The sequence below is a fragment of the Puma concolor genome, chromosome B4 (genome assembly GCF_028749965.1).
Source record: "Puma concolor isolate L17-30 chromosome B4, mPumCon1.1.hap2, whole genome shotgun sequence".
Lineage (NCBI taxonomy): Eukaryota > Metazoa > Chordata > Mammalia > Carnivora > Felidae > Puma > Puma concolor.
The window spans coordinates 20,618,783-20,646,094 of record NC_141673.1 but is presented as its reverse complement, the minus strand read 5'-3'; the positions used below and the strand labels follow the sequence as shown (position 1 = coordinate 20,646,094).

Below are 27,312 nucleotides of genomic sequence, written 5' to 3'. Positions count from 1 at the left end.
AAATGAACAATAATGTTGGTATATTGAGTGCTTGAAAAGAAGCTTTTATGTGGCTGGAATTAGTACAGTTCCAAGTACTGCGGTATCTGTAACAAGAAACAAATCTTGGAAGCATCGCAAGCAGGCCAGAGAATCCTAACTGCTTCCTTCTATTCTCGTCATTTTATTTTCTTAAGGACTTCCCTGCTTTGTTTTATATATTTTTAAATGTGTTCATTAAAGTATAACAGATAATGCAAAACTATACAAGTAAGTGTACAGATCCATAAATTTTTACAAATTTTCCCATCTGTGTAAGTAAGAGTTTGACAGACTACTAGCCCTCAGGCCAAATTGAGCCCACTGCCTATTTTTATAAATAAAGTTTTATTGGTACATAGCAATATCCATTTAGTTACATATTATCTATAGTTCATTTTACACAACAGTAGAATTGAGTAGTTGTGCCAGACACTGTATAGCCCAGCCCATCAAGTCTGAAATATTTACTGACTCCTTAAAGAAAATGTTTGCCATTCTTTGTGATAGATCAAGAAGCAGAATATTATCATTATCAAAGAAGGCTCCTTTGTTTTCTTTCCACATCATAACACCCTCACTAACTACTTTTCTGGTTTTTAATGCCATAGATTAATTGTAGCTTTTTTAAATTTCCATGTGAATGAAATTATAAAATACATACTGTTCTTTCATTCAACATCATGTTTATAAGATTCTTCTATGTTGCTACAGGTAGTAAAATTTTATTTTCGTTACCATATAGTATTCTTAGAATGTATACCTGAAGGAAAATTATGAAGCAGGTGGAATTTCTCTTTGATACTCACCTCCATCTTTAGGCATATGTGGGGGTTTTTTTTTTGCGTTTCTACTCACAGATAGTCCCCAATTTTCTCTTCTGTTCCCCTAAATCACATAGACCCCACCCCCAACTTTCAACCCTCTCCCATATCATAAAATTTACTTTATGAGTATGAAACTTCATGAGCACTGCTAAGGATAAACATGCTAGATAAATGCTTTCTAATAGGAATAAAAGCCTCTGTCAAGCTTGAATCAAAAAAAAAAAAAAGTCAAATTTACTTGTGGAAATGCAGATGTCACTGTGCCAATAGATGAACTATTTTGTGAGTCTGCAGATCTTCTAGGCTCCTGGAAATAAATAGGAATATAGCAATATTTATCTATCCATTCTACTGGGGATAGATATGTGGGATATTTCCAGGTTTGAGCTTTTACAAATAATACTGCTGTGAACGTTTTGTACCTGTGCTTTGGTTAACATATGTACATATTTCTGAAGGGAATTTATGTAGGAGTGGAGTTACTGGACCATAAGATAGGCACCTGTTGATCTTCAGCAAACACTGAGTTTTTAAAACTAAGTTGTACCAATTTACAACTTAGCAGTCTTAGAGTATTAGTTATTCCACACACTCACTAAAACTTGTTAGTCCTTGCAAATATTAGCCTCTCTGGTTGGTATGTCGTAGTATGTCATGGTTTTAATTTGAAATTTCGTGGTGACTAGTAACGCTGAGCACCTTTTCATATGTTTATGGCTATAAGGCTATGCTTTTTTTTGTGAATTCCCATTCAAATCCATGATCTTATTGTTTCTTTTTCTTAGTGATTTGTAGAAGTTATTAACCTATTTTGGATATGGGTCCTTTGTCAGGTATCTATGTTGCAAATCAAATAGCCTTTCCCAGTTGGTGACTTGGCTTCTTACTCTCTTGCTGATATATTAAAGTGAACAAAAACTTCAACTTTGTTCTTCTTCAAAATTGGTTCCCTGTAACTTTTAGAATCAGATTTATAATTTCTACACTTAGCTTACTTTTATATTGGGATTTTCTTTTCTCATTGATTTTTTAAAATGTTTTTAAATTTTAAGTTCAAGATAGTTAACATACAGTGTAGTCTTGGCTTCATGAGTAGAACCCAGTGATTATCTCTTATATATGACACCCACTGCTCATCCCAAAAAGTGCCCTCCATAATGTCCCCCACCCTCCCACCCTCCAGCAACCCTCAGTTTGTTCTCTGTATTTAAGAGTCTTTTATGGTTTGCCTCCCTCTTTGTTTTTATCTTATTTTTCCTTTGGTATAAGAAAATGGTCCAGGTTCATTCTTCTGCATATTGCTGTCCAGTGCTGTCCAGTTTCCTTTTATATTCCCTATGTTCATCTGTCGTTTCTCAAATTCCAAATATGAATGAAATCATATGATATCTGTTTTTCTCTGACTTATTTTGCTTAGCATAATACCTTCTCATTCCATCCACGTTGTTGCAAATGGCAAGATTTCATTCTTTTTCATTGCTAAGTAGTATTTCATTTTGTGTGTGTGTGTGTATGTGTGTGTGTGTGTGTGTGTGTGTGTGTGTCCCCCACACACACACCAGCTGATGGACATGTGGGCTCCTTCCATAATTTGGCTATTGTTGATAGTGCTGCTATAAACATTGGGATGCATATACCCTTTCAAATCAGCATTTTTGTATCCTTTGGATAAATTCATGCTAGTGCAATTGCTGGGTCATAAGGTAGTTCTATTTTTAATTTTTTGAGGAACCTCCATACTGTTTTCCAGAGTGGCTGTACCAGTTTGCATTCAATGCAGTCCCTATCAAAATAACACCAACAAGGGCCCCTGGTGGCAGTCAGTTGAGTGTACAACTCAGTCTCAACTCAGGTCATGATTTTATGGTTTGTGAGTTCGAGCCCCACATTGAGCAGTGTGCTGATGATGCAAAGGCTGCTTGGGATTCTGTCTCTCCTTCTCTCTGCCCCTCTCTCTCAATAAATAAATAAACTTAAAAAAAAATTTTTAATGATACCAGCTTCTTCACAGAGCTAGAACAAACAAGCCTAAAATTTATATGGAACCACAAAAGGCCCCAGATAGCTAAAGCAGTCCTGAACGAGAAAACCAAAGTGGAAGACATCACAATTCTGGACTTTAAGCATATTACAAAGCTGTAATCATCAAGATAGTATGGTGCTGGCACAAAAACAGACACATAGATCAATGGTATAGAATAAAGAACTCAAAAATGGGCCCACAAATATATGGCCAACTAATCTTCAAGAAAGCAGCAAAGAGTATCCAATAGAAAAAAGAAAGTCTCTTTAGCATAGTGCTGGGAGAACTGGACAGTAACATGCAGAAGAATGAACCTGGACCACTTTCTTACACCATACACAAAAATAAACTCAAAATGGATGAAACACCTAAATGCGAGACAGGAAACAATCAAAATCCTACAGATGATAAGCAGCAACCTCTTCCACCTCGGTTGCAACAACTTCATACTTGACATATCTCCAGAGGCAAGAAAAGTAAAGGCAAAAATGAACTATTAGGACTTCATCAAGATAAAAAGCTTCTGCACAGCAAAGGAAGCAATCAGCAAAACTAAAAGGCAACCAACAGAAATAGAGAAGATATTTGCAAATGACATATCAGATAAAGGGTTAGTATCCAAAATCTATAAAGAACTTACCAAACTCAACACTCGAAAAACAATCTAGTGAAGAAATGGGCAAAAGACATGAATAGACACTTTTCCAAAGCAGACATCCAGATGGCCAACAGACACATGAAAAGATCCTCAACATCACTCGTCATCATGGAAATACAAATCAAAACCATAATGAGATACCACCTCACACCTGTCAGAATGGCTGAAATTAACTCAGGAAAAAACAGATGTTGGTGAGGATGCACAGAAAGGGGAACCCTCTTGCACTGTTGGTGGGAAGTCTGATTGATTTTTTAAGACTTTGTTTTTAGAGCAGTTTTTGATTTGCCACAAAATTGAGAAGAGTGGCACATTTCTTACCAAGGATGAACCTACATTAACACATCATAATCACCCTAAGTCCATAGTTTACTTTACTTTTGGTGTTTTACATTCTATGGATTTGGACAAATGTACTATGACATATATCTATCCTTATAATATTATATAGAGTATTTTCACTGTCCTAAAAATCCTCTGTGCCCTGCCTACTCATTTATCCCCCAACCTTGCCATGTACATACCTTTTGTTAAGTGTAAGAACTTTACTTATATCCCTAGGTTGCTAAGCGTTATCGTAAGTTGTAATTAAATTCTATCAAACCATTTTTCTAAATCTACTAAAATCATGTGTTTCTTCTTTATTAATGTGGCGAATTTCATTGATTGATTCTATTGGTTGTTAAAGTTTTATTGGTTGTTCCACTGACCTAGCAGACTTGGAAAAAATAATCACTTGGTCATCCTTTTTTTGCTTGTATTGCCAAATTTAATTTGCTAATATTTGTATGTAAGTTCATGAAACATATACTATACTTTCTTTTTTGTAATGTTTCAGAATTTGGTGTCATTGTTATGATGACCTCTGATTCAGATAATTTTCCCCCTTTTTTCCTATTCTCTTAAACAGCTTGTGTAAGATTATTATTTCTTACATACATATCTGGAAGAACTCAGTGAAGTTAGCTAGACTTGGAATTTTCTTTGTGGGAAGATTTCTAACTGTATATTTAATTTACTTAATAGCTATAGGACTATTTCAATTTTCTATTTTGAGTATCCATTTTAATAGCTGTTTCTTAGTTGTTTTTTAACAAATTTATCCATTTCATGTAAATATTCAGATTTATTGGAACAAAATTGTTTGAAATACCCTCTTCTTAACTTTTTGTTTATATAAGGCCTGTAATATTGTTCTCTTTTTCAGTTATAATTCTATAGTTTGTACTTTTCTTTTTTCTCTTTAACAGTCTGTCAAGAGACTTGTTAATCTTTTCCAAAAAAAAAAAATCAACTTGTGCTTTGTTGATTTTATTTCTCTATTACTCATTTGCCTTCTATTTCATTCATTTCTGCTTTTATCTTTATTTCCTTTCTTATGTGTTATTTGGGCTTAATTTTCTCTTTTACCAGTATCTTAAGAGGGAAGCTTAAATCACTGCTTTTCAGCTTTTATTCTTATCCAATATAGGCATTTAGAGCTATAATTTTCTCTATGAACACTTCTTTAGCTGCATCCCATAAATTTTGGCATGTTTTATTTTCATTGTTAAGATATATTCCATTGACATTCATATTTGTTCTATGTATTTTTTTAGTAATGTTGCTTACTTTTATGTTTATGTTACTAAAGTAAGCAACTTTAGTAATGTTGCTTTAGTAATGTTACATGTTTAGATAGTTGCTTACTATCAAAAGATGGGAATTTTCTAGTTCTAGTTATCCCTCTGTCACTGATTTCTAATTTAATTTCATTGTGGTCAGAGGATATTCTCTATATTATTTCAGTTGTTTGATATATGATGAGATTTGCTTTATGCCCTGGTATATTGTCTATTTTGGTGAGTGCTTCAAGTGTGTCCTGCAATTATTTGATATAATGCTCTACATATGTCAATTAGTCAACACTGTTTGTGTTGTCTTTATCTTCTGTGGTCTTATTAAACTTCGTCTACTTTATCTACTAAGTTATTTTCTCTACTATTTTCTCTACTAGATATTATCTACTAAGATACTATTTTATTCACTAAGAAAAGTATATTAAAATTCCCACATATGATCGTGAATTTATTATCCTTTTAGTACTGTCAACTTTTCTTTTATGCATTTTGAAGATGTGTTATGTGTAAACAGTTTAGGATTTTCCTAGTTTACTATTGACCTTTTTAGCTTTATGTAAAACCACTTTTTGTCTCTAATAATGTAATATTTTGAAGATGTGATGAGGAAGAAGCTAAGGAGCTAACATTGAAATCTTCCAAAGGACAGAACTGAACCTCTCACAGTCTTTCAGGACTAAGAAAATAAAGACTCACCAGGTTCTCAGTCACAGCCAAAGAACAAGAAAAAAAACAGAGGTGAACCACACTTTATAAAAACTACCATCTAAAACCAGCCCAGCTTAATCAATGACCATATTTGAAGTGATCATCTCCCTCTTTATCTGCCTTAACAGCAGCACAAGGAACATTTTCTTGTAGAAAAAAACATAACTGATAACAGAGATCAAGAACCTTGCTACATAGTAAATAATTTAAGCTTTGGAGTCAAGAGGAAAAATATTATACAAGTCCTTATAAATATAAGCACTTCACATATAAAAAACCATGTTTAGTTCAGAGATGGTTTTCAAAAAGAAACAAAACCAGGGATCTGGCCGGAACTGGCCTGAAAGCAATAGTTTACTATTTCTTCATCTAGAGTTTCCATATGTTTGGCAAACTATAAAAGTTATTAGGCATGTAGCCTGTTGAGTTATAAGAAATGTAAACATAAATTCATAACAAAGGAAAATGTCTGCTACTTCAAATGCAAAATTGGAGGTTCCTACCATTAAATACTATGAAAAAATCAAGGAAATATGGTATTACAAAAAGAAAATAATTCTCCAGCAACAAAATTCTAAGGCACATAATATTATAATTTAACTGATAAAGAATTCAAAACTGTTATGAAGAAATTCAGTGAGCTACAAGAAAACTCAGGCAATTCAATAACTCAGGAATAAAATGAATGAACAGAAGGATTTCTTTACCAAAGAGATTGAATTTATAAAAAAAAAATTCTGGAGCTGAAGAATTCAGTAAATGAAATAAAGAATTCAATGGAGAGCATAAGTTAGGTACTAGAGAAAGTCAGATGGAAGAAAAAATAAATGATTTAGAGGATAGGAATAGAGAAATAAAGGATAAAGAATTTAGATTTTTAAAAACTGAAGAAACCCTATAAGAGCTCTCAGATTCAGTTATAATGGCAAATATAAGAATAACTGCTATACCAGAAAGAGAAGAGAGGGATAAGGAGGCAGAGAGTTTGTTTAAAGAAATAATAGCTGAAAACTTCTTAAATCATGGGAAGGAATTGGACACACAAATGCACAAAGCTAGTTGAACACCCTCTTATCTCAATGCAAAAAAACAAACAAACAAACTTCTCCAACACACATTATAATGAAACTGTTAGAAATCAGTAATAATGAATTTTAAAGGAAGCAGGGACAGGAGGTGAGGTGGGGGGGGGGCTGGGGGGGGAAGTAACCTAAGAAGAATCCTCATTAGGCTGTCAGCAGATTTCTCAGCAGAAACTCTACAGGCCAGGAAGCATGGAATGACATATTTAAAGTACTGAAAGATAAAAATTACCCACCAAGAACACTTTACCTGGCAGTTTTCCCTCTGATATGAAGAATAAATAAAGGCTTTCCCAGACAAACAAAAGCTAAAAGAGTTTACCACCACAGTACCTCCCTTGCAAGTAATGTTGATGAGTTCTTCAAGCTAAAAATGAAAAGATGCTGATTGGTGACATAAAAACATATGAGAGTACATAAAACTTTGGTAAAGACGAAAAATAAATTCAAAATAGAAGACTGTAATAGGATGGTGTATTAACCCCTTAATATAGTATAAAGATTGAAAGAAAAGAGGATTAAAAATAATTATAACTACTATAATCTGTTAATGAATTGACAGCATAAAAAGAAGTAAATTGTAACATCAAAAATACAAAAAGGGAGGTGTAAAAGTGTGGAGGCTTTATAGGCAAATGAAGATACGTTGCTATCAGCATAAAATGGACTGTTTTATTCGTGAGATATTTTATGTAACCCTGATGGTAACCACAAAGCAAAATTCTGGAGTAGATTCATGCAACATAAAAAAAAAAAAAAAAAAAGACTGAGCATATTACAATGGAAAACACCAGCTTCAGAGGTAGAAAGAAACAAAGGAGAAAAGAAACAAAATAAATACAAAATAGCCAAAAGGTTATTGGTTATGGTAAGATGGCAGTAGTAAGTTCCTATATATCCATAATCACTCTAAATGTAAATGAATTGAATTCACCAATTAAAAGGTACAGGGTGGCTGGCTGGATTAAAAAATAAGAGTCACCTATATGCTGCCTACAGGAGTCTTGTTTCAATTCTAAAGACACACATGGGCCCAAAGTAAAGGAATGGCAGAAGATACTCCATGCAAGTAGAAATGAAAAGAAAGTGGGATTAGCTATACTTATGTCAAACAGAGTTCCAGGCAAAAACAGTAACAAGACAAAGTCATTATAGAATGATAAAGGAAGCAATACATCCAGAAGATATAATAGTCATAAATATATATGAACTCAGCATCAGAGCACCTAAATATATTAAGCGAATACTAATAGATCTGAAGAGAAAAATAGACCAACAGTACAATAATACTAGAGGACTTCAATACTCCACTATCAGCAGTGGATAAATCATCCAGACAGAAAATCAACAAGGAAACATTGGAACTGAACCAAACATTAGACCAAATGGACTTAAACATATATAGAACAGTCCATCCAACAGCAGAATACATATTCTTCTCATTGTGTACATGGAATATTCTCCATGATAGATCATATGGTAGGACATAAAATCAACAAATTTAAGAAGATTGAAATCATACCAACTAAATATTCCAACCATAGTGGTATAAAACTGGAAAGTTACAAGAAGAAAGTTCTAATCTACAAATGTGTGGAAACTAAAAAACATACTTCTGAACAACTAATGGGTCAAAGTAGAAATCAAAAGGAAAACAAAGTATCCCAAAACAAATAAAAATGAAACACAACATACCAAAACTTATAGGACAAAGATAGTTTTTTTTATTTCAATGTAATTAACATAGAGTGTTATATTAATTTCAGGTGTACAATATAGTGTTTCAACTATTCTATACATTACTCAGGGCTCATCATGGTAAGTGTACTCAGCATCCCCTTCACCTCTTTTACCCATGCCCTCCAGCTTCCTCCCCTCTGTTAATTACCAGTTTGTTCTTTGTATTTAAGAGTCAGGATTATTTTTTTTGTCTTTTTTTTTTTTTTTTTTTTTTTTTTTGCTTTGTTTCATAAATACCACATAGGAGTGAAACCATATGGTTTTTGTTTTTATCTCACTGATTTATTTCACTTAGCATTGTACACTCTAGATCCACTCATGTTGTTGCAAATGTCAAGATTTCATTTCCTTTTTGATGACTGAGTATCCCATTGTATATAAATACCACCTCTTTATCCATTCATACCTCTATCAGTGGACTCCTGGGTTGCTTCCGTATCTTAGCTATTGTAAATAATGCTGCAGTAAACATAGGGATGCATTTTTTTTTTAATTAGTGTTTTTGTATTCTTTGGGTAAATACTGAACAGTGGAGTAACCGAATCATATGGTAATAGTATTTTCAGTTTTTTGAGGAACCTCCATACTGTTTTTCCACAGTGGTTGCACCATTTGCATTTCCACCAGCAGTGCACAAGGGTGCATTTTTTTCCACATCCTCTCCAACACTTGTTTCTTGTGCTTTTGATTTTAGCTATTCCAATAGGTGTGAGGTAATATCTCATTGTGGTTTTGATTTGCATTTCCCTGATGATGAATGATGTTGAGCACCCTTTAATGTATCTGTTGGCCATCTGTATGTCCTCTTTGAAGAACTGTATGTTCATGTCTTTTGCCCAACTTTTAATTTCATTATTTGGGGGAGGGGGATTGGTGAAGTTCTTTATTTATTTTGGATATTAACTCCTTATCATATGTATCATTTGCAAGTATCTTCTTCCATTCAACAGGTTGTCTCTTTGTTTTTTGAATGGTTTCTTTTGCTGTGCAAAAGCTTTTTATTTTGATATAGTCTCAATAGTTTATTTTTGCTTTTGTTTCCCTTGCCTTAGAAGACATATCTAGAAAAATGTTGCTACAGCCAATGTCAGAGAAGTTACTGTGTGTGCTCTCTTCTAGGATTTTTATGGTTTCAGGTCTCACCTTTAGATCTTTAATCCATTTTTAGTTTATTTTTGTGTATGCAGTGACAAAGTGGTCCAGTTTTATTCTTTTCCATGTACTGTCCAATTTTCCCAGCATTTGTTGAAGAGACTGTCTTCCATTGCATATTCGTTCTTCCTTTGTCATAGATTATTTGACCATGTAATTGTGGTTTATTTCTGGACTCTCTGTTGTGTTCCATGGATCTATGTATCTATTTTTGTGCCAGTACGATAGTGTTTTGATTACTGTACCTTTGAAGTATATCTTGAAATCTGGGATTATGATGCCTCCAATTTTGTTCTTCTGTTTCAAGATTGTTTTAGCTATTTGGGGGTCTTTGGTGATTCCATACAAATTTTTGGATTATTTGTTTTAGTTTTAGGAAAAATACTCTTGGTGTTTTGATAGAGATTTCATTAAATCTGTAGATTGCTTTGGGGAGTATAGACATTTTAACAATATTAATTTTCCCAATCTATGAGTATGGAATATATTTCCATTTGTGTCATCTTCGATTTCTTTGATCAAAGTTTTATGGTTTTCAGAGTACAGGTTTTTCATGTTCTTGGTTAAGTTTATTCCTAGATATTTTATTATTTGGGGTGCAATTGTAAATGAGATTATTTTCCTAATTTCTCTTTCTGCTACTTCATTATTAGTATATGGAAATGCAACTGATTTCTGTATATTGATATTACATCCCACAACTTTACTGAACTCATTTATCAGTGTTGGTTGGTAGGGTTTTTTTGGTGAAGCTTTTAGGGTTTCCCCTATATGGTATCATGTCATCTGCAAATAATGAAAGTTTTACTTCTTCCTTAGCAATTTGGATGCCTTTTATTTCTTTTTCTTGTCTGATTGCTGTGGCTAGTACTTCCAGGACTATGTTGAATAAAATTGGTGAGAGTGGACATCTTCGTCTTGTTCCTGATTGTAGGGGGAAAGGTCTCAGTTTTCCCCATTAAGTATGATGTTAGTTGTGGGTTTTTCATATATAGCCTTTATTATATTGAAATACGTTCCCCCTAAACCTACTTTGTTGAGGGTTTTTTATCATGAATGGATATTTGATTTTGTTGAATGCTTTTTCTGTATCTATTGAAATGATCATATGGTTCTTACCCTGTGTCTCACTGACGAATTGTGTTGATTCATTTATGAATTTTGAGCCCACCCTTGTATCACAGGAATCCCACTTGATCATGGTGAATGCTTTTTTTAGTGTATTATTTGATTTGATTAGCTAATATTTTGTTGAGGATTTTTGCATTTGTGTTCATCAGAAATACTGGCTTATAGTTTTCACTTTTGTGATATCTTTATCTGGTTTTGGTATCAGGGTAATTCTGGCCTCATAGAATTAATTTGGAAGTTTTCCTTCCTCTTCTATCTTTAGGAGTAGTTTGAGAAGAATAGAAATTAACTCTTCCTTAAATGTTTGGTAGAATTCTGTGAGTCTATCTGTCCTGAACTTTTGTTTGTTGGGAGTTTTTGATTAGTGATTCAATTCCATTGCTGGTAATCAATCTGTTCAAATTTTCTATTTCTTCCTGATCTAGTTTTAGGAGATTATATATTAGGAAATTATTCCTTTCTTCTAGGTTGTCCAATTTGTTGGCATATAATTTACATAATGTTCTCTTATAATCTTTTGTATAGCTGTGATGTTGGTTATTATTTCTCCTTTTTCATTTTCTGATTTTGTTTATGTGAGTCTGACTAAAAGTTTATCATTTATGTTGATCTTTTCAAAGAACTACCTCCTGGTTTCATTGATTTGTCCTAATGTGTTTTAATTTTCTATTTCTTTTGTAATCTTTTTTCTTTATTTCTACTGGTTTTGGGGTTTTGTTTGTTCTTCTTTTTATAGCTCCTTTAATTTTAAGGTTAGCTTGTTTGAGATTTTTCTTACTTCATGAGGTAGGTCTATATTACTATAATCTTCCCTCTTAGAACAGTTTTTGCTACATCCCAAAGATTTAGGATCATTGTATTTTCATTTTCATTTGTCTCCATGTATTCTTTGATTTCCTCTTTGATTTCCATTTTTTATGTGGCTTCTGTATGATTAGTTGTGAAAAGTCTGTTCTGCCCATCTTTGGGTCATTTTCTCAGTTATTTACACTGATGTGGGTGTTATCTAGGTGTATCCAGGGGACAAGGTGAGCTTAGGATCCTTTTACTCTGCTCTCTTCCCCAGAAGTAACAAAGACAGTTTTTGAAAGTAAAATTTATAGCAATAAATGCATATATTAGAAATTAAAAAGATTTCAAATAACCTAACTTTATACCTCAATAAACTAGAAAAAAAGAACAAACTATGCCCAAAGTTACCAGGAGGAAGGAAATAATAAATATCAGAGCTGAAATAAATGAAATAGAAACCAGAAAACCAATAGACAAAATCAACAAAACTGAGAGATGATGTGCTGAAAAAGTAAACATAATTTACAAACCTTTATCTAGACTAAGGAAAAAGAGAAGACTCAAAATTAGAAATGAAAAAGGAGATAATACAACAGGTACTTTGAAATACATAGGATAATAAGAGGCTCTAATGAAAAATTACATGCTGACAAATTAGGTAACCAGAAGAAATGGATATATTTCTAAAAATACAACCTCAAGAGCAAATCAAGAAGGAATAGAAAATCTGAACAGACCACTAACAAGTAAAGAATAAGCTGATAATAAAAAATATCCCACCACAGCAAACCCTGGGACCATGTGGCTTCACTAATGGATTCTATTAAACATGTAAAGAAAAATACCAATCCTTCTCAAACTATTCCAAAAAATAGAAGAGAGAAAACTTCCAAACTCATTCTGTGAGGCCAACATTACCCTGATACTAAAGGCCAATGGGTAAATATAAATGCAAAAATTCTCAACAAAATATTAGCAAACTAATCATCTTAATGTATTCTTTACTTCAAAAATCATGACCACATGGGATTTATCTTTGGGATTCAGGTTGGTTGAAAATATGCAAGTCAACTGTAATCCATTAATAGAATGAGAGATAAAAATCATATGATTATCTCAATAGCATCAGAAAAAGCATTGGATAAAATACATTATCTTCTCATTATAAAAACTTTCAAGGGGCGCCTGGGTGGCTCAGTCGGTTAAGCGGCCGACTTTGGCTCAGGTCATGATCTCGCGGTCCGTGAGTTCGAGCCCTGCGTCAGGCTCTGTGCTGACAGCTCAGAGCCTGGAGCCTGTTTCAGATTCTGCATCTCCCTCGCTCTGACCCTCCCCCGTTCATGCTCTGTCTCTCTCTATCTCAAAAATAAATAAATGTTAAAAATAAATTAAAAATAAATAAAAACTAAAAAATAAAAACTTTCAACATATTGGGTATAGAAGGAACATCCCTCAAAATAATAAAAGCCATACATGATAAACCTAAATCTAATGTTATACTCAGTGGAGAACAATTGAAAGCTTTTCTTTAAGATCAAGAAGACAAGAATGTCCACTCTCCCTACTTTTACTCAATATAGTACTGGAAGTCCTAGTTAGCACAATTAGGCAAGACAAAGAAAAGGGATCCAGATCAGAAAAGTAAAATTGTCACTATTTGCAGATGATATGATTTTGCATATAGGAAATTTCAAAGACTCAACCAAAACAAAAACAAAACTGTCAGCACTAAACAATTTCAGTAAAGTTGTAGGATATACAATCAACTGAAATCATTTGCATTTCTATACACTAATAATGAAACATCTGAAAGAGAAATAAAGAAAACTGTTCCATTTATAATAGCATCAAAATCAATAACTAAGAATAAATTTAACCAAGGAAGTGAAAGATGTGTACAATGAAAACTACAAGACTTTGCTGAATGAAACTGAAGAAAACACAAATGAAGACATCCTGTGTTCGTGGATTGGAAGAATTAGTGTGGTGGAAATGTCCATACCACACCACAGAAATGATGTACGCACCTCAGTACATCATATAGTGGTATGGGATGTCAATATGTCTTATTATTGGTAATATTTACTTGGTGAAGGTGATGGCTACCAGGTTTTTCCACGGTAAGGATAATGTTTTTCCCTTTGTAATTACTATCATGAAGGGAGATACTTTGAGAATATACAAATGTCCTATTTTTTCACTATCATTCTTTGGTGATTCTTGCCTGCAACAATTACTATTGTGATGTTTTTGACCACTAGTGATTTTCTATTTTTAACATTCCTTTAGATTTATTTTTACACATTTGTTTTCTAATTTGCTAATTAAAATTCTGCCATAAGGACGAGCTATACCTTCTCCCCCATTTATTCAGTTATTTATATCAGTATGGACTTATATACTTAGTCTTTGGATTGTAACTCAATACTATCATTATCTATTTTGTTGTATATATTGTTCCAGCTTTGGCTATTGGTAGCTTCTTCAAGTTTGTCCTGTGTTCTACTGATATGTTCCCCATTCTATTTCAAGGACTTCCTAACATCATGAGATATTCCAGACTCCCCTTGTATTTTCCCTGCTATAGCTCTAGAATCAAACATTTATTCAAGGACCTCTGTTCCATTTATTAGAAAATGGTATTTAGAAAACAAGATCTGCATCTTAGGTATGGTCATTTCTCCTAGGATGTCATTACTTTCAGGCCCAGGAAGTGCCTGTTTCTCCAGTGTCCTGGCCATTTTTCTGTAGAGATGTTTCCTGTGCTTCTATATTGGGAAAAATATGGGTGAAGACATGGACACATTCAGATTATTATCCTTTTGAAAATAGTAATAGAAAACCAATACTCTTTGTTCTTTTTCCTTTTCTATTCTCTAGTTCTTCAGTTTGGATTCACAACTATCTTTGTGGCAGCTTTTCCCCTAGCACCACTTCTGGCCTTACTGAACAACATAATTGAAATCCGACTTGATGCTTACAAATTTGTCACACAGTGGAGACGACCTTTAGCTTCAAGGGCCAAAGACATAGGTAAGTTAGATTTGAATTTTTTTAAGATATTAACCATCTAGTGGATAAAATCAGATACCAACTTTAGATTTTTACTTATGGTTTCCATGTAAGATGACTTAATAATTCTTGCAAGAGAATAATTATGTTAGCTTTAAATAATATTAGACAAGTAAAGCTACCTTTTCAGAAATTTATTATTTCTGGTACTAGAGAATTTGTGCTTAAATAGATTCTCAGTTTGGTTATTTCTATCTTAAGAACTTGGAATCTAAAATATTGACTTATCACTTACATCCTTTTTAAAGTAATCCTCCATTTGCTTTACTTTGTTTTACCCTTCCCCTAAACGTTTGCCTTAGTCACAGAAATCATGATCCAGTTTTTCTAAAGACAGAGATGGCCTTTGGTCTTTGATGAGAAAAGCTGAGTTGAATCAGATGCAGCCTCTTGAGAACTGCCTGGGGTCAGAGACCACCTTTGATTCATTTCTGCATCCAGTTCTTAGTACAGAGGCAGCAGGCACTTAGCCAATGTGTACAGAAGAGAATTGAATGTGGATACACTTGGCTCACAGTGTTCTTTAACTTCCATATGAAACAAACACACATTCAGTGAGCACCTACCCTGGGCCAATGCAACAGGGACTGGGCCCACACAGATGTCAGCATGCTTCAGGAGCTCCCAGGCTGGTATTGGCTTGACAGTGTGAGTGCCCATCTTACTGGCTAGCATATTGGTGCCTCATCATTGACCAGAACTCTCTGACTTAAGTCTGATCCTGACTGAGTTGTTAAGTGATGAACATTAGTACTTCCACAGGAACTCCTTCAGTGACAAGATATCTGCAAGTACAAATTCTTACTGTTGGTTACAAGTGTCAGTATTTGGGATGTAAGGATCCATGGAAAGGACTATTGAAATTACTTACCCCAGTTGTTTTTTGTGTTTATTATCTCTACTGTTATGTCTGGAACTAATATAACACTTCTCCTTGAATAGGAATTTGGTATGGAATTCTTGAAGGCATTGGAATTCTCTCTGTTATTACAAATGCATTTGTCATAGCAATAACATCTGACTTTATTCCTCGCTTGGTGTATGCTTATAAGTATGGACCTTGTGCAGGTCAAGGAGAAGCTGGACAAAAGTAAGTTTGTCATAAAACTATCATGAAATCCCATTTCCTATGCACTGTGTGATGCTGGTTCACTCAGACAGAAGCTTCTGCACTGGAGTAACCCAGGATTAGAATGGTGGGGAGTGGGGGAGGGAGGTGAAATTATGATGATGCTTTTAGCCAAAGAAAACACATCCTGAAGAGGTGGGGTCAATATAGGTCAGACAAGTTTTAGGTGGAATCCGGTGCGAGAGCAGCAATTAATCATTTCCCCTACCCATGACCTGTGCCCACTATGAATTGAGAAATGTGTGGTATGCTAATGTGTGTAGACAAAAAAATAGCACATGATATAGTATAGTTATACCATTTTTATTTTAAGAGGACAGTTATAATCTGATTACTCTTGTATCATCATATGGAGATTCTGCAAATTCTACATGGGAAATATACAACCACATGATAAATACCCTATAGATACTCAATAAGTATTTGTAGAATAAGTAATCCTTCCTGGCTACTGACCTAACCAATGTATATATGATCCCAGGCAGATTCAATTCTATGGCATCACCTAAGTGATTCCCAAAAGTCAGGGCTTTCTGGGTATTTCTCATCAGGTAAAGCCCAGGCAAAATTATAGCATGCCCCTAGATTTCTTAACATACTTTAGTGGGAGAAAAATACCTGTTTGGCTAGAGTAAAAATAATCAATTCTAATTGTAGAATTTAGAGGTTTGTAGGTCAGAGTAGGATATGTTTGGGAGTCTTTTCAATGCCCCAGAAGTCATCCCACATGGGCTATGATTACCTGCACAGGCAGCCCTACCTTTGGGTTTACTTTCAGAACTAAACTAATCCTGTATAGCCACTGTGATTCAATTAGCCCCAAGGAGTAAAGTGCCACCAAATCAAGTCAGCCAAATTTATGCACCCCTGGTCTAGGTCCAATTTCATTATTAATCCTACATAAGTACTCTAAGGCATGGACAGCTGAATGTAATAAAACCTACATTCCAGCTATTTGAAGAAGCTTCTATAAAGTTCTTTACAATAATAACCATGTGGACATTAGACACTAATTATCTAGCAACTTTAAGTGAACATGCCATCCCATTTTAAGAGATTTAAAGACTTATGTTGTACTACTCACATATTCTTTCTAATTGTAACTGATGCCAACATTCTCTGCTTGACTGAGCCTGGAAAAGCTTGCCTTTGTTTAAATCACTTTCCCATCTGTTTTGCATTTGACTCTCAAAACAACCCTAGGAGTGGGACATGCATTATTACCCTCACTTTGAAGAGCAGAAAGAGATTAGAGGTTAAGTCCAGAATATCAAGGCAGAGTACCTATGAGAACCCACATGAAGGCAAAGCCTAGACTCATACAGTGCTCTCCATCCTGAACAAAACAGCCCTAGGGCCATTGCCAATAAATTGTCAAACAGCTCATCTAACAGGAGAGAACTCCCAGGGGTTTACATTCCATTGGTTATTTAAATTCTTTTCCACCCCCAAATAGAATGAAACCTGTCTTGGTTTGGGGGAACCCAAAAATAAAGTGGAAACATATATGTACATTTATGATAGTGAATCAAAGCTTTAGAATGTTGACAATTTAGATTTAAGATAGTGTTCATGGGGTTTAAAATTTCCCTAATAGCCTCCTTGTTTCAGTTTTCTTAGGCTCCCATGAGCTATTTTTTATAAATAACTTTTCTCTTTCACTTAGGAGTCTTCTGCCACTTTCAATATTTATAGATCTACCTTCCATCTTCTAATCCATTGGTCATTTTTCTTGTTTTCAAATAGTTGCATTTGTATTCATTTCTTCATGAATCTTATTTTCTGCCCCACCAACTACTCTATTATCCTTTTTAAGTTTTTTTCCTGATAAAAATTCTTTAGAAATGATTTAACTAATAGGGGAGCAGCATTGTCAAAATTTAGAATGTTAAGGCTTTTGAGGTAGTATGTCCTCAAATTTATTATGATTTAATGCACCTGTAGAAATGCCATCTTTCAACTGAAACTTACTCTAAATCAAAAGTACTGCAACCAAACCAACTACCTTTCTCCGAATTCTCACCATTTTTTCAGCTTTCCCTGGCTTCCCCAAGGATAATTTCATGCATATATCCAGAGTCACTCAGTTCACATGCCCCTTGTCCCTATGACAGGATATCTCAACTGCTCCCTGGATGTGCTCTCCAACCGCAGTCTTCCTACTGTCATGAGTGTTCAGGGAATGCATCTTCAGTGGCATAGAGGGGAAGACATTCTCCTTTTCCAGCCAGATCTGAACATGAAAGGAATGCCATAATTTGAGGCAATGTTCTCCACACAGTGGGTACACGAGAATGTTTCAAATATTTCATCTCTCCTCTCAAGAAATTCCTTCCTTTTGATTACAGCCTACAGTAGGTGGATTCCTGGACCAATGCCCCTGCTCAGATTGTTTATGGTTTGTAAAATGAAGTCACTGTCTCTTTCAAGAGATCTTCATATAAACCTTTTTAGAAAAGTGCTTAGAGAACTAAAATCTCCTCCAGGTATGCATCAGAAGACAGAAATTACAAAGCACAGTTGAAGTTGTATACTATAAAATTGTTCTGTTAATCAGAACTAAATTTTAATCAACTAAAATTATTTTCACCTAGCACAAATAACCATTTTGAGCTCCCCTACCCATCCATTGAATGTGAGAAACTAATTACTGTTGTTATCAGGCTAGACTTGTGGAACATTCTCTAAAGATATATGCAGGCCTTAGGACTATTGTGAGGTATAGATCTGATTTAGTGATCTAAACCAAAGCTGATTTTCGTGTATAAATAGTGGTATCATAAGGAGTTAGAGACTTGATCAAGGACACAATTCTCAAATTGTCACAGAATGAATCACAAATACATTACTTAGTTTGCAAGATATTTTTGCAAATTATAATCCAATAGATCAACATCACCAATTGCAAAGTTGTATTTAAAAACATAAAGCCTACTGTACAGAGATTGAATCTTCCTTTTTCATGATGTCTGGCATTTTTATTGCAATAAGTCAGAATTCCACTTTCTTCTGTCATCATCTCATTAGCCTAAGTATCTATAGATAAGTTAATATATAAATTTGTCATTTATCTATAAGGCACATTTGACTTTAAATGCGTAAACCAGATCTGATTTCTCCTAGCTTTTTCATCATTTGAGTCCTATCCCCATGCCATTTGTGTCACTATATGTAAAACCTCAAAGGCAAATGAATAGCAAAACTCAAAGATACTCTGCAGTAATTTTGGTCAGGAATCTACAAACTCAAAAGTCAATTTCTGGTTCTGTTCTTTCCCTTAAAACTGATTATTAGTGATTACTACTCGCTCATCTTTTTCCTTGTAGTAAAGGATTGAAACAATTAGTCATGAATGGTTTTAAAACCATTATTCTCACATTTAAATGAATGTGGTCTTTGCAGAAGTTACTTGGAAGAGGTATGCATCCTAATTTAAATAATGCTACCCTTACGTAAGATATTTTCTGAATCTCCTTTTTTGGAAGTACCTTCAGAGGCCACCTACCAACCCCTTAAGAAAATTAACTTCATTATTTTATATTCACAGAAACTCTTTGTTTGTCTGATACCTTCCTCTCTGTATCTCTTACCTCTGCCTGAACGTCAGTGCTTCATTGTTCCTCTAACTGGCAGCTGGTAGTGGGTCACAGTGAGGGTATAGAGATCTCCTGCTAGCAAACAGGGACAGATGGGATCTGCCACTGCCTGTGGCCTCCCTGCTGTAACAGTAGGTCACTGAGTTCACACATGAATGCCACTGGCTAAACTTCATACAGTGAACTGTGGGAAATCTCATTTCCCTGATTTGATGACTGCCTCAACTACTTATTATGGACAATAGCGAAGATTCTACCACAGTGAAAAGACTTCGAGAAATGCCTAGCCAGTTCAGTATTAGCAGTCCCTCTTCTTCCCTGATTATGGAAAGGATATGGAAGGGAGACTTACACAGCTGATAACTAGGTGTGTGTGTGTGTGTGTGTGTGTGTGTGTGTGTGTGTATGTATATATGTATATATATACACACACACACACATACATGGACTGTGTCCATGTGTGATGCTTTATACACAGGAGTACAGGACCACCAAAGGCATATTTTCACCTTGGATTTATGACTGGCAATACATGAATATGCTTAATAAATAGTTCAAAGATATAGCCTTTTTATTTTGAAGGCTGGGTATTGTCCATGAGACCAGTATTTTATTTAAATTTAGACTTTTCTCAATTGAGTTTTTGGACAGAGCAGCCATCAAACTGCAGCTTTAATCTTAATAAAGCCACAGGGCTGCTTTGGGAGATAAGAAAGAGTGCAGGAGGGGTTGTAAATATTTCATTTCAGTGTTGGGTCTGTTTTCTGCCAGTTTCCAGAGGAACTTTCCTTTCTCACTGTTTGGGTCTTGAGAAGACTCTGCTATATTCTATAGCTCACAAAAGCTGGCTCCCTCTCTGTGACAGCTAATAATCAAGGCACTAATTTTCTTTCATGTCATGTTCTAGGCAGTTCCAAATTGTCCTTCTGATGAGTTGTAGGGGAGACCTCCTGCCAGTTGGATTAAGGCATGTTACACACCCACTGACCATTTGTTTCATCCATGAGTGACTTGACAAATGGGTCTTTCTGCTTGCTTCATTTTTTTAAGGCCATGATAAAACCCCAGTGATTTGTCTTGAGCAAGACAACATACAGAACTCATGTGGTCTCAGTACTGTGTTTGTGTCATTGTTTTGGTTCGGTGTTCAGCAGCTTGGAGTAATCATGCCAGACAAGTTAATGAAGGGAATTTGAAAGCTGTGATTTACTCATTAAATTAATAATTATTTGTTGACCTCCTGCAAGGTAAAAATAAATAAATAAAATTCATAATAGCCATTCACACTTAATTAAGATCTTGCTATAGGTTAAGCACTCTGTCACACTTGCTTTACAGGTATCATTTCATTTAATCCCCACAATGACCCTATTAGGTAGGCCCTGTGGTTGTCTAAGGAAGTTACATAACTTGCTGAATTTGCATGACTAGAAAGCAGAAGAGCTACAATCTGACCCTCTAATCCAAGTTTTTAGTATTATAATATACTAACTCCCAGTAGAGAATGGAAGCTGTGTCCTCAGGAAGCTTATTATCCCTGCGATGTATAGGCAGTAGTCTATATGCCCATATGAAATCAATTGAATTTGGTATTTACTGGATTCCTACACTACATAAGACCATCCTAGGATACAAAAATACCTAGGACACCTGTTCTCCAAAAACAACTACAATCTAAAGAAGACCTACATGTATGCGGCCAACTCTAGCACAAGCTGTATGGTAATGGTGAAGTTAAGTGCAGCACCATACAGAGGAGGGAATGAGCTTTTTGGCCAGGATTAGGACATCTTCCCAGAAAGCGTGCCATTTCAGTTGGTCATTGGAAAAGGAGCACTATTTCCACTTATAAAGAAATGAATAGGGAATCCCAATAGAAAAGACAACCTGAACAAAAGCATGACAGAGAATGTAGTCTATCATGACTGTAGCAAGGGATGTGAGTTGGGAGGGAGTCATGGTCACACCAGTCACATTCATGACATTATGAGAGAATATAGATATTCATTAATAAAGGAATGTGTTTATATGTGCATGTGTGTTTATATCATCAAGGAAAGAAGCAGTGACTTGCCTATAATTTGTACTGATTATGAATGCTGTCTTTCACCTATTTCGCTGAAGTAGTGATTGGTGCAGTGATGTTCTATATGATGATTTTGAACAAAAAGTACTAGAATAAAAGAATGACTTGTTCCTGATTTCACATACCCAGGATTTTTCGGTGTGCCCTGAGTGCTTGTGACAAGGCAGAGCCAGCTAAAGGCATTTACAAGTGCAAGAGCTTCTAGGAAGTAGAGCCTTTATTGAATTGGATGCAGAAGTGATCAGAGATCTAATTATAGCATTTGTTTTCTCTTACAGGTGCATGGTTGGCTATGTGAATGCCAGCTTATCTGTGTTTCGAATTTCTGACTTTGAGAACCGATCTGAGCCTGAGTCTGATGGCAGTGAGTTCTCGGGGACTCCTCTCAAGTACTGCAGGTGAGCACTCAGCCTAACCTGTGCTGACTCTACCATGGGGAGGTTTTGCTCAGACAGTCCTTTCTGACTGAGCAGTTTAAAGCAGTGGTTCTCAATCTTGATCATGCATTAACATCCATTGGAGATTTTTAAAACTCCTCTTGACCAGGGCTGTGACCTAGAAAATTAAAACAGAATCTCTGGGGTGGAACCGAGATGTCCAGATCCAGGAAGCCAAACAAGAGAACCCAAAGAGACCCACGCCAAGACATTATAATGAAAGGGTCAAAAGTTAAAGACAAGAATATTAAAAGCAGGAAGAGAAAAGCAACTTGTTATATACAAGGGAAACCCCTGTAAAACTGTCAGATTTCTCAGGAGAAATTTTATAGGCCAGAAGGGAGTGGCATGATATATTCAAAGTGCTGAAAGGAACATATCTGCCAACCAAGAATGCCCTGCCCAGCAACAATGTCCTTCAAAATTGAAGGAGAGATAAAGAGTTTTCCAGACAAGCAAAACGGAAAGGAGTTCATCACCACTAGACCAGCCTAACAAGAAATGGTAAAGGGACTTCTTTAAGTTGAAATGAAGGGGTGCTAATTAGTAACAAGGAAACAGTTGAAAGTATAAATCTCACGGGTAAATATATAGGAAAAAAAGAGGAATGATCACTTATAAAGCTAGTATGAGGTTAAAAGACAAAAGTAGTAAAAATACTTATAACTACAATAATCAGTTAAGAGATACATAAAATATAGAAATTGCGACATGAAAAACAAAATGTTAGGGGGAGAACAAAAATGTAGAGCTTTAGAACGTGATCAAGTTTTAATAATTATCAACTTAAAATAGACTGTTATTATATGTAACAGCATATACCACGGTTGTGGTAACCACAAAGCAAAAAATATATAGATACACAAAAGAGAAAGAGTAAGAAATATAAGCATACCACTAAAAAAACCCCATCAGATCATAAAGGGAGAGAGCTGGAAAAGAAATGAACAGAGAGTAACTACAAAACAGCCAGAAAATAATTAACAAATGGCAGTAAGTACATACCTATCAGTAACTACTTTAAATACAAATAAATTCTTCAATCAAAAGACATAGAATGGCTGAATGGATAAAAAGACAAGACCTATCTATTCGCTGCTCACTTCTGATGTAAGGACACAAACAGACTGAATGTAAAGGGATGGAAAAAGATAATCACATGCAAATAAAAACCTAATGAAAGTTGGGATATATTGTGTGTTCTAAATATAGACTTTCAAAAGAAGATCATTACATAATGATAAAGGGGTCAGTCAATCCAACAAAAAGATACGACATTTCTCCCAATGTACCCAACAAAGGGGTACCTAATATATAAAACAAATATTAATAAATCTAAGGGAAAAATGCATAGCAATTCACCCATAGTAGGGAACTTTAATACCCCACTTACATCAATGATAAATCATCCATGCAGAAAATCAATAAAGTAACATTGGCCCAGACAACATGTTACAGACATATGTACAACTTTCCATCCAAAAGCATCAGAATACATCCTTCTCAAGTGCACATGAGACATTCTCCAGGACAGATCATGTTATGCCACAAAACAAGTTTAATAAATTTAAGATTGAAATCACATCAAGCATCTTTTCTGACCCCAATGGTATAAATGATAAATTACAAGAAGAAAACTGGAAAAAAATCACAAGTATGTGGAGATTAAACATGCTACTAAACATCTAATGAATCAAAGAAGAAGTCAAGGAGTAATCAGACAGAGCTTGAGACATTTGGAAATTATTACAACATACCAAAACATACGGAATGCAGCAAAAACAATCCTAAGAGGGAAGTTCATAGCACTAAATGCCTACCTCAAGTAACAAGAAGAACCTCAAACAACCTAACTATACCTCAAGGAATTTAAAAAAAAAAAAAAAAAGAACAAATGAAGACCCAAGTTAGTAGAAGGGAAAAAGTAACAAAGACCAGAGGAAAAATGAAACTAAAAACAAATAGAGAAGATCAATAAAACCAGGAGGTGCTTCCTTGAAAATATAAATAAATTGACAACATTGACAAACATTTAGCTAGACTCACCAAGAAAAAGAAGACTGGGGAAAAAACTGGAACAAGATACATTATAACTGACACTACAGAACAATGGATCATAAGAGACCAGTGAACAATTATACACCAACAATTTGACAACCTAGAAGAAATGGACAAATTTCTTGAAACACACAAACTACCAAGACCAAATTTAGAAGAAACAGGAAATTGGAACATACCAGTTACTAGTAAAGAGATTGAATCAGTAAACAAAAACCTCCCAACAAACAAAAGTCCAGGACCAGACAGCTTCACTGATGAGTTCTACCACACATTCAAAGAATTAATACCAATTCTCAAAATCTTCCGAACACTAGAAAAGGAGGAAACCCCTCCAAACTCATTTTACATGGCTGGCATTACCCTAATTCCCAAACCAGGCAAGGACACCTCAAGGAAATAAATTACAGGCTAATATCCATGGTGAATATAAGTGTAAAATTCTTCAACAAAATATTAGTAAACTGAATTCAACAATACATTAGAAGGACCACACACCATGATCAATGATTTATTCCAGGAATGCAAGGATGGTGATTCCACATCCACCAATCAATGTGATATGCCACATTAACAAAATAAAATATAAAAATGATATGATCATCTCAACAGATGAATCATTTGACAAAATTCAACGTCCTTTCACAATAACAACTCTCAACAACCTGAGTATAGAAGAAATGTACCTCAACATAATAATAAAGACGATATATGACAAGCCCATGGCTATGTCATACTTAATGGCAAAAAGCTAACAGCTTTTCATCTAAGATCAGGAGCAATACAAGGATGCCCAGTCTAGCCACTTTTATCCAACATAGTATTGTAGGTCCTAACTAGAGCAGTTAGATAAGAAAAAGATGTAAAATGCGTCCAAATGGGAAATGAAGTAAAATTATCATTATTTGCAGATGACATTATATTATATATAGACAACCCTAAGACTCCAGCAGAAAACTGCTAGAACTAACAAACATTAAGTAAATTTGTAGGATACAATATCAATACACAGAAATCATTTGTTTTTCTATACACTAATAACAAACTATCAGAGAAATTAAGAAAACAATTCCATTTACATTGCATCAAAAAGAATAAAGTATCGAGGAATAAATTTAACCAGGGAGGTAAAATACCTACCTGTATACTAAAAACTGTAAGACAATGATAAAAGAAATAGAAGATATAAATAATTGGAAAGATAATCTGTGCTCATGGCTTAGAACAATTTTTAGGATAGTTCTATTTTTAATTTTTTGAGGAAACTCCATACTGTTTTCTAAAGTGGCTGCACTATTTGCATTCCCACCAAAGTCCAAAGGGTTCCCCTTTCTCCACAACCTTACCAACATCTGTTGTTTCCTGAGTTGTTATTTTTTGCCATTCTGGCAAGTGTGAGGTGGTATCTCATTATGGTTTTGATTTCTTTTTCCCTGATGATGAGTGTTGTTGAGCATCTTTTCAGTTGCACAACTGGGTATTGATCTAAAGGACACAAAAATGCTGATTTGAAGGGGCACATGCACCCCCAGTGTTTATAGCTGCACTATCAACAATAGCCAAATTATGCAGAGTTCAGATGCCCATCAACTGATGAATAAAGAAGATGTGGTATACACGTGCACGCACACACACAATGGAATACTACTCAGCAATGAAAAAGAATGGCATCTGGCCATTTGTAACAGTAAGGATGGATTTAGAGTGTATTAAGCTAAGCAAAATAAATCAGAGAAAGACAGATACATGATTTCACTCCTATGTGGAATTTGAGAGACACAGCAGATGAACATAGGGAAAGAGAAGGAAGAATAATAACAGGGAGGGAGGCAAACCATAAAAGACTCTTAAATACAGAGAACAAACAGGGTTGCTGGAGAAGAGGTAGTAGGGGGATGTGTTAAATGGGTGGTGGGCACTTGTTGGGATGAGCACTGGGTCTCATATATAAGAGATGAATCACGGGGTTCTACTCCTAAAGCCAAGAATACACTATATGTTAACTAACTTGAATTTAAAAGTAAAAAAAAATTTTTTTAAAGAATTGTTAAAATGTCCATACTACCCAAATTAATCTATAGATTCAGTGCAATTCCTAATTCCAATAGCATTTTTCACAGAAATAGAAAAAAACAATCCTAAAATTTGCACAGAACCACAAAGACCTCAAATATCCAAAGCAATCTTGAGAAAGAAAAACAAAAATGGAGGCATCATGTTCCTGATTTCAAACTATGTTGTAAAGCTATAGTAATCCAAACAGTATGGTACTGTCATAAAGCAGTCACATATAGATTAACAGAACAGAGAACCCAGAAATAAGCCCATGCATAATTAATTTCTAACAGAGCCAAGAATTGACAATGGAGAAAGGACGGTCTCTTCAATAAATGGTGTTGGGAAAACTGGACAGCCCCATGTTGAAGAATGAAACTGGGCAAACATCTTACATCATACACAAAAATTAACTCAAAATAGATTAAAGCTTTGAACATAAGACCCGAAACAATGTAACTCTTAGAAGAAAACATGGGCGGGGCGCCTGGGTGGCGCAGTCAGTTGAGCGTCAGACTTCAGCCAGGTCACGATCTCGCGGTCCGTGAGTTCGAGCCCCAGCGTCAGGCTCTGGGCTGATGGCTCAGAGCCTGGAGCCTGTTTCCGATTCTGTGTCTCCCTCTCTCTCTGCCCCTCCCCCGTTCATGCTCTGTCTCTCTCTGTCCCAAAAATAAATAAACGTTGAAAAAAAAAAAAAAGAAAGAAAACATGGGCATTAAGCTATTTGACATTGGTTGTGGTGGTGATTTCTTGAATCTGACATCAAAAGCAAAGGCAACAAAAGCAAAAATAAATAAGTAGGAATAAATCAAACTGAAAGCTTCTTCACAGCAAAGGAAATCATCAACAACATGAAAAGACAACCTACTTACTGGAAAAATATTTGCCAATCATATCTGATAAGGGGGTAATATCCAAAATATACAAAAAACACATACAATGGAAAAAATGAACAATTCAACCTAAAAATGGGTAGAGAACCTAAATAGACATTTTTCTGGAGAATACATACAGCTGGCCAAAAGGTACATGAAAAGCCAGTCAACATCACTAACGATCAGGGAAATGCAAACCAAACCACAATGAGATAGCACTTCACAGTTGTCTTTTTAATAATAGCCATTCTAAT

At 35.0% G+C, this 27,312-nt stretch overlaps 1 protein-coding gene across 5 annotated transcripts in view; it reads left to right on the top strand.

Moving 5' to 3' along the window:
- Nucleotides 1-27,312, top strand: part of ANO4 (anoctamin 4) — a 428,017-nt gene that overhangs the window by 388,781 nt on the left and 11,924 nt on the right. For all 5 annotated transcript variants that reach the window (XM_086712549.1, XM_086712550.1, XM_025926582.2 and 2 more), the window contains 3 exons: nt 14,631-14,783; nt 15,765-15,912; nt 21,912-22,031. In XM_086712549.1, coding sequence (XP_086568675.1) covers nt 14,631-14,783; nt 15,765-15,912; nt 21,912-22,031 — 421 coding nt within the window. The remainder of the gene's footprint in view (nt 1-14,630; nt 14,784-15,764; nt 15,913-21,911; nt 22,032-27,312) is intronic.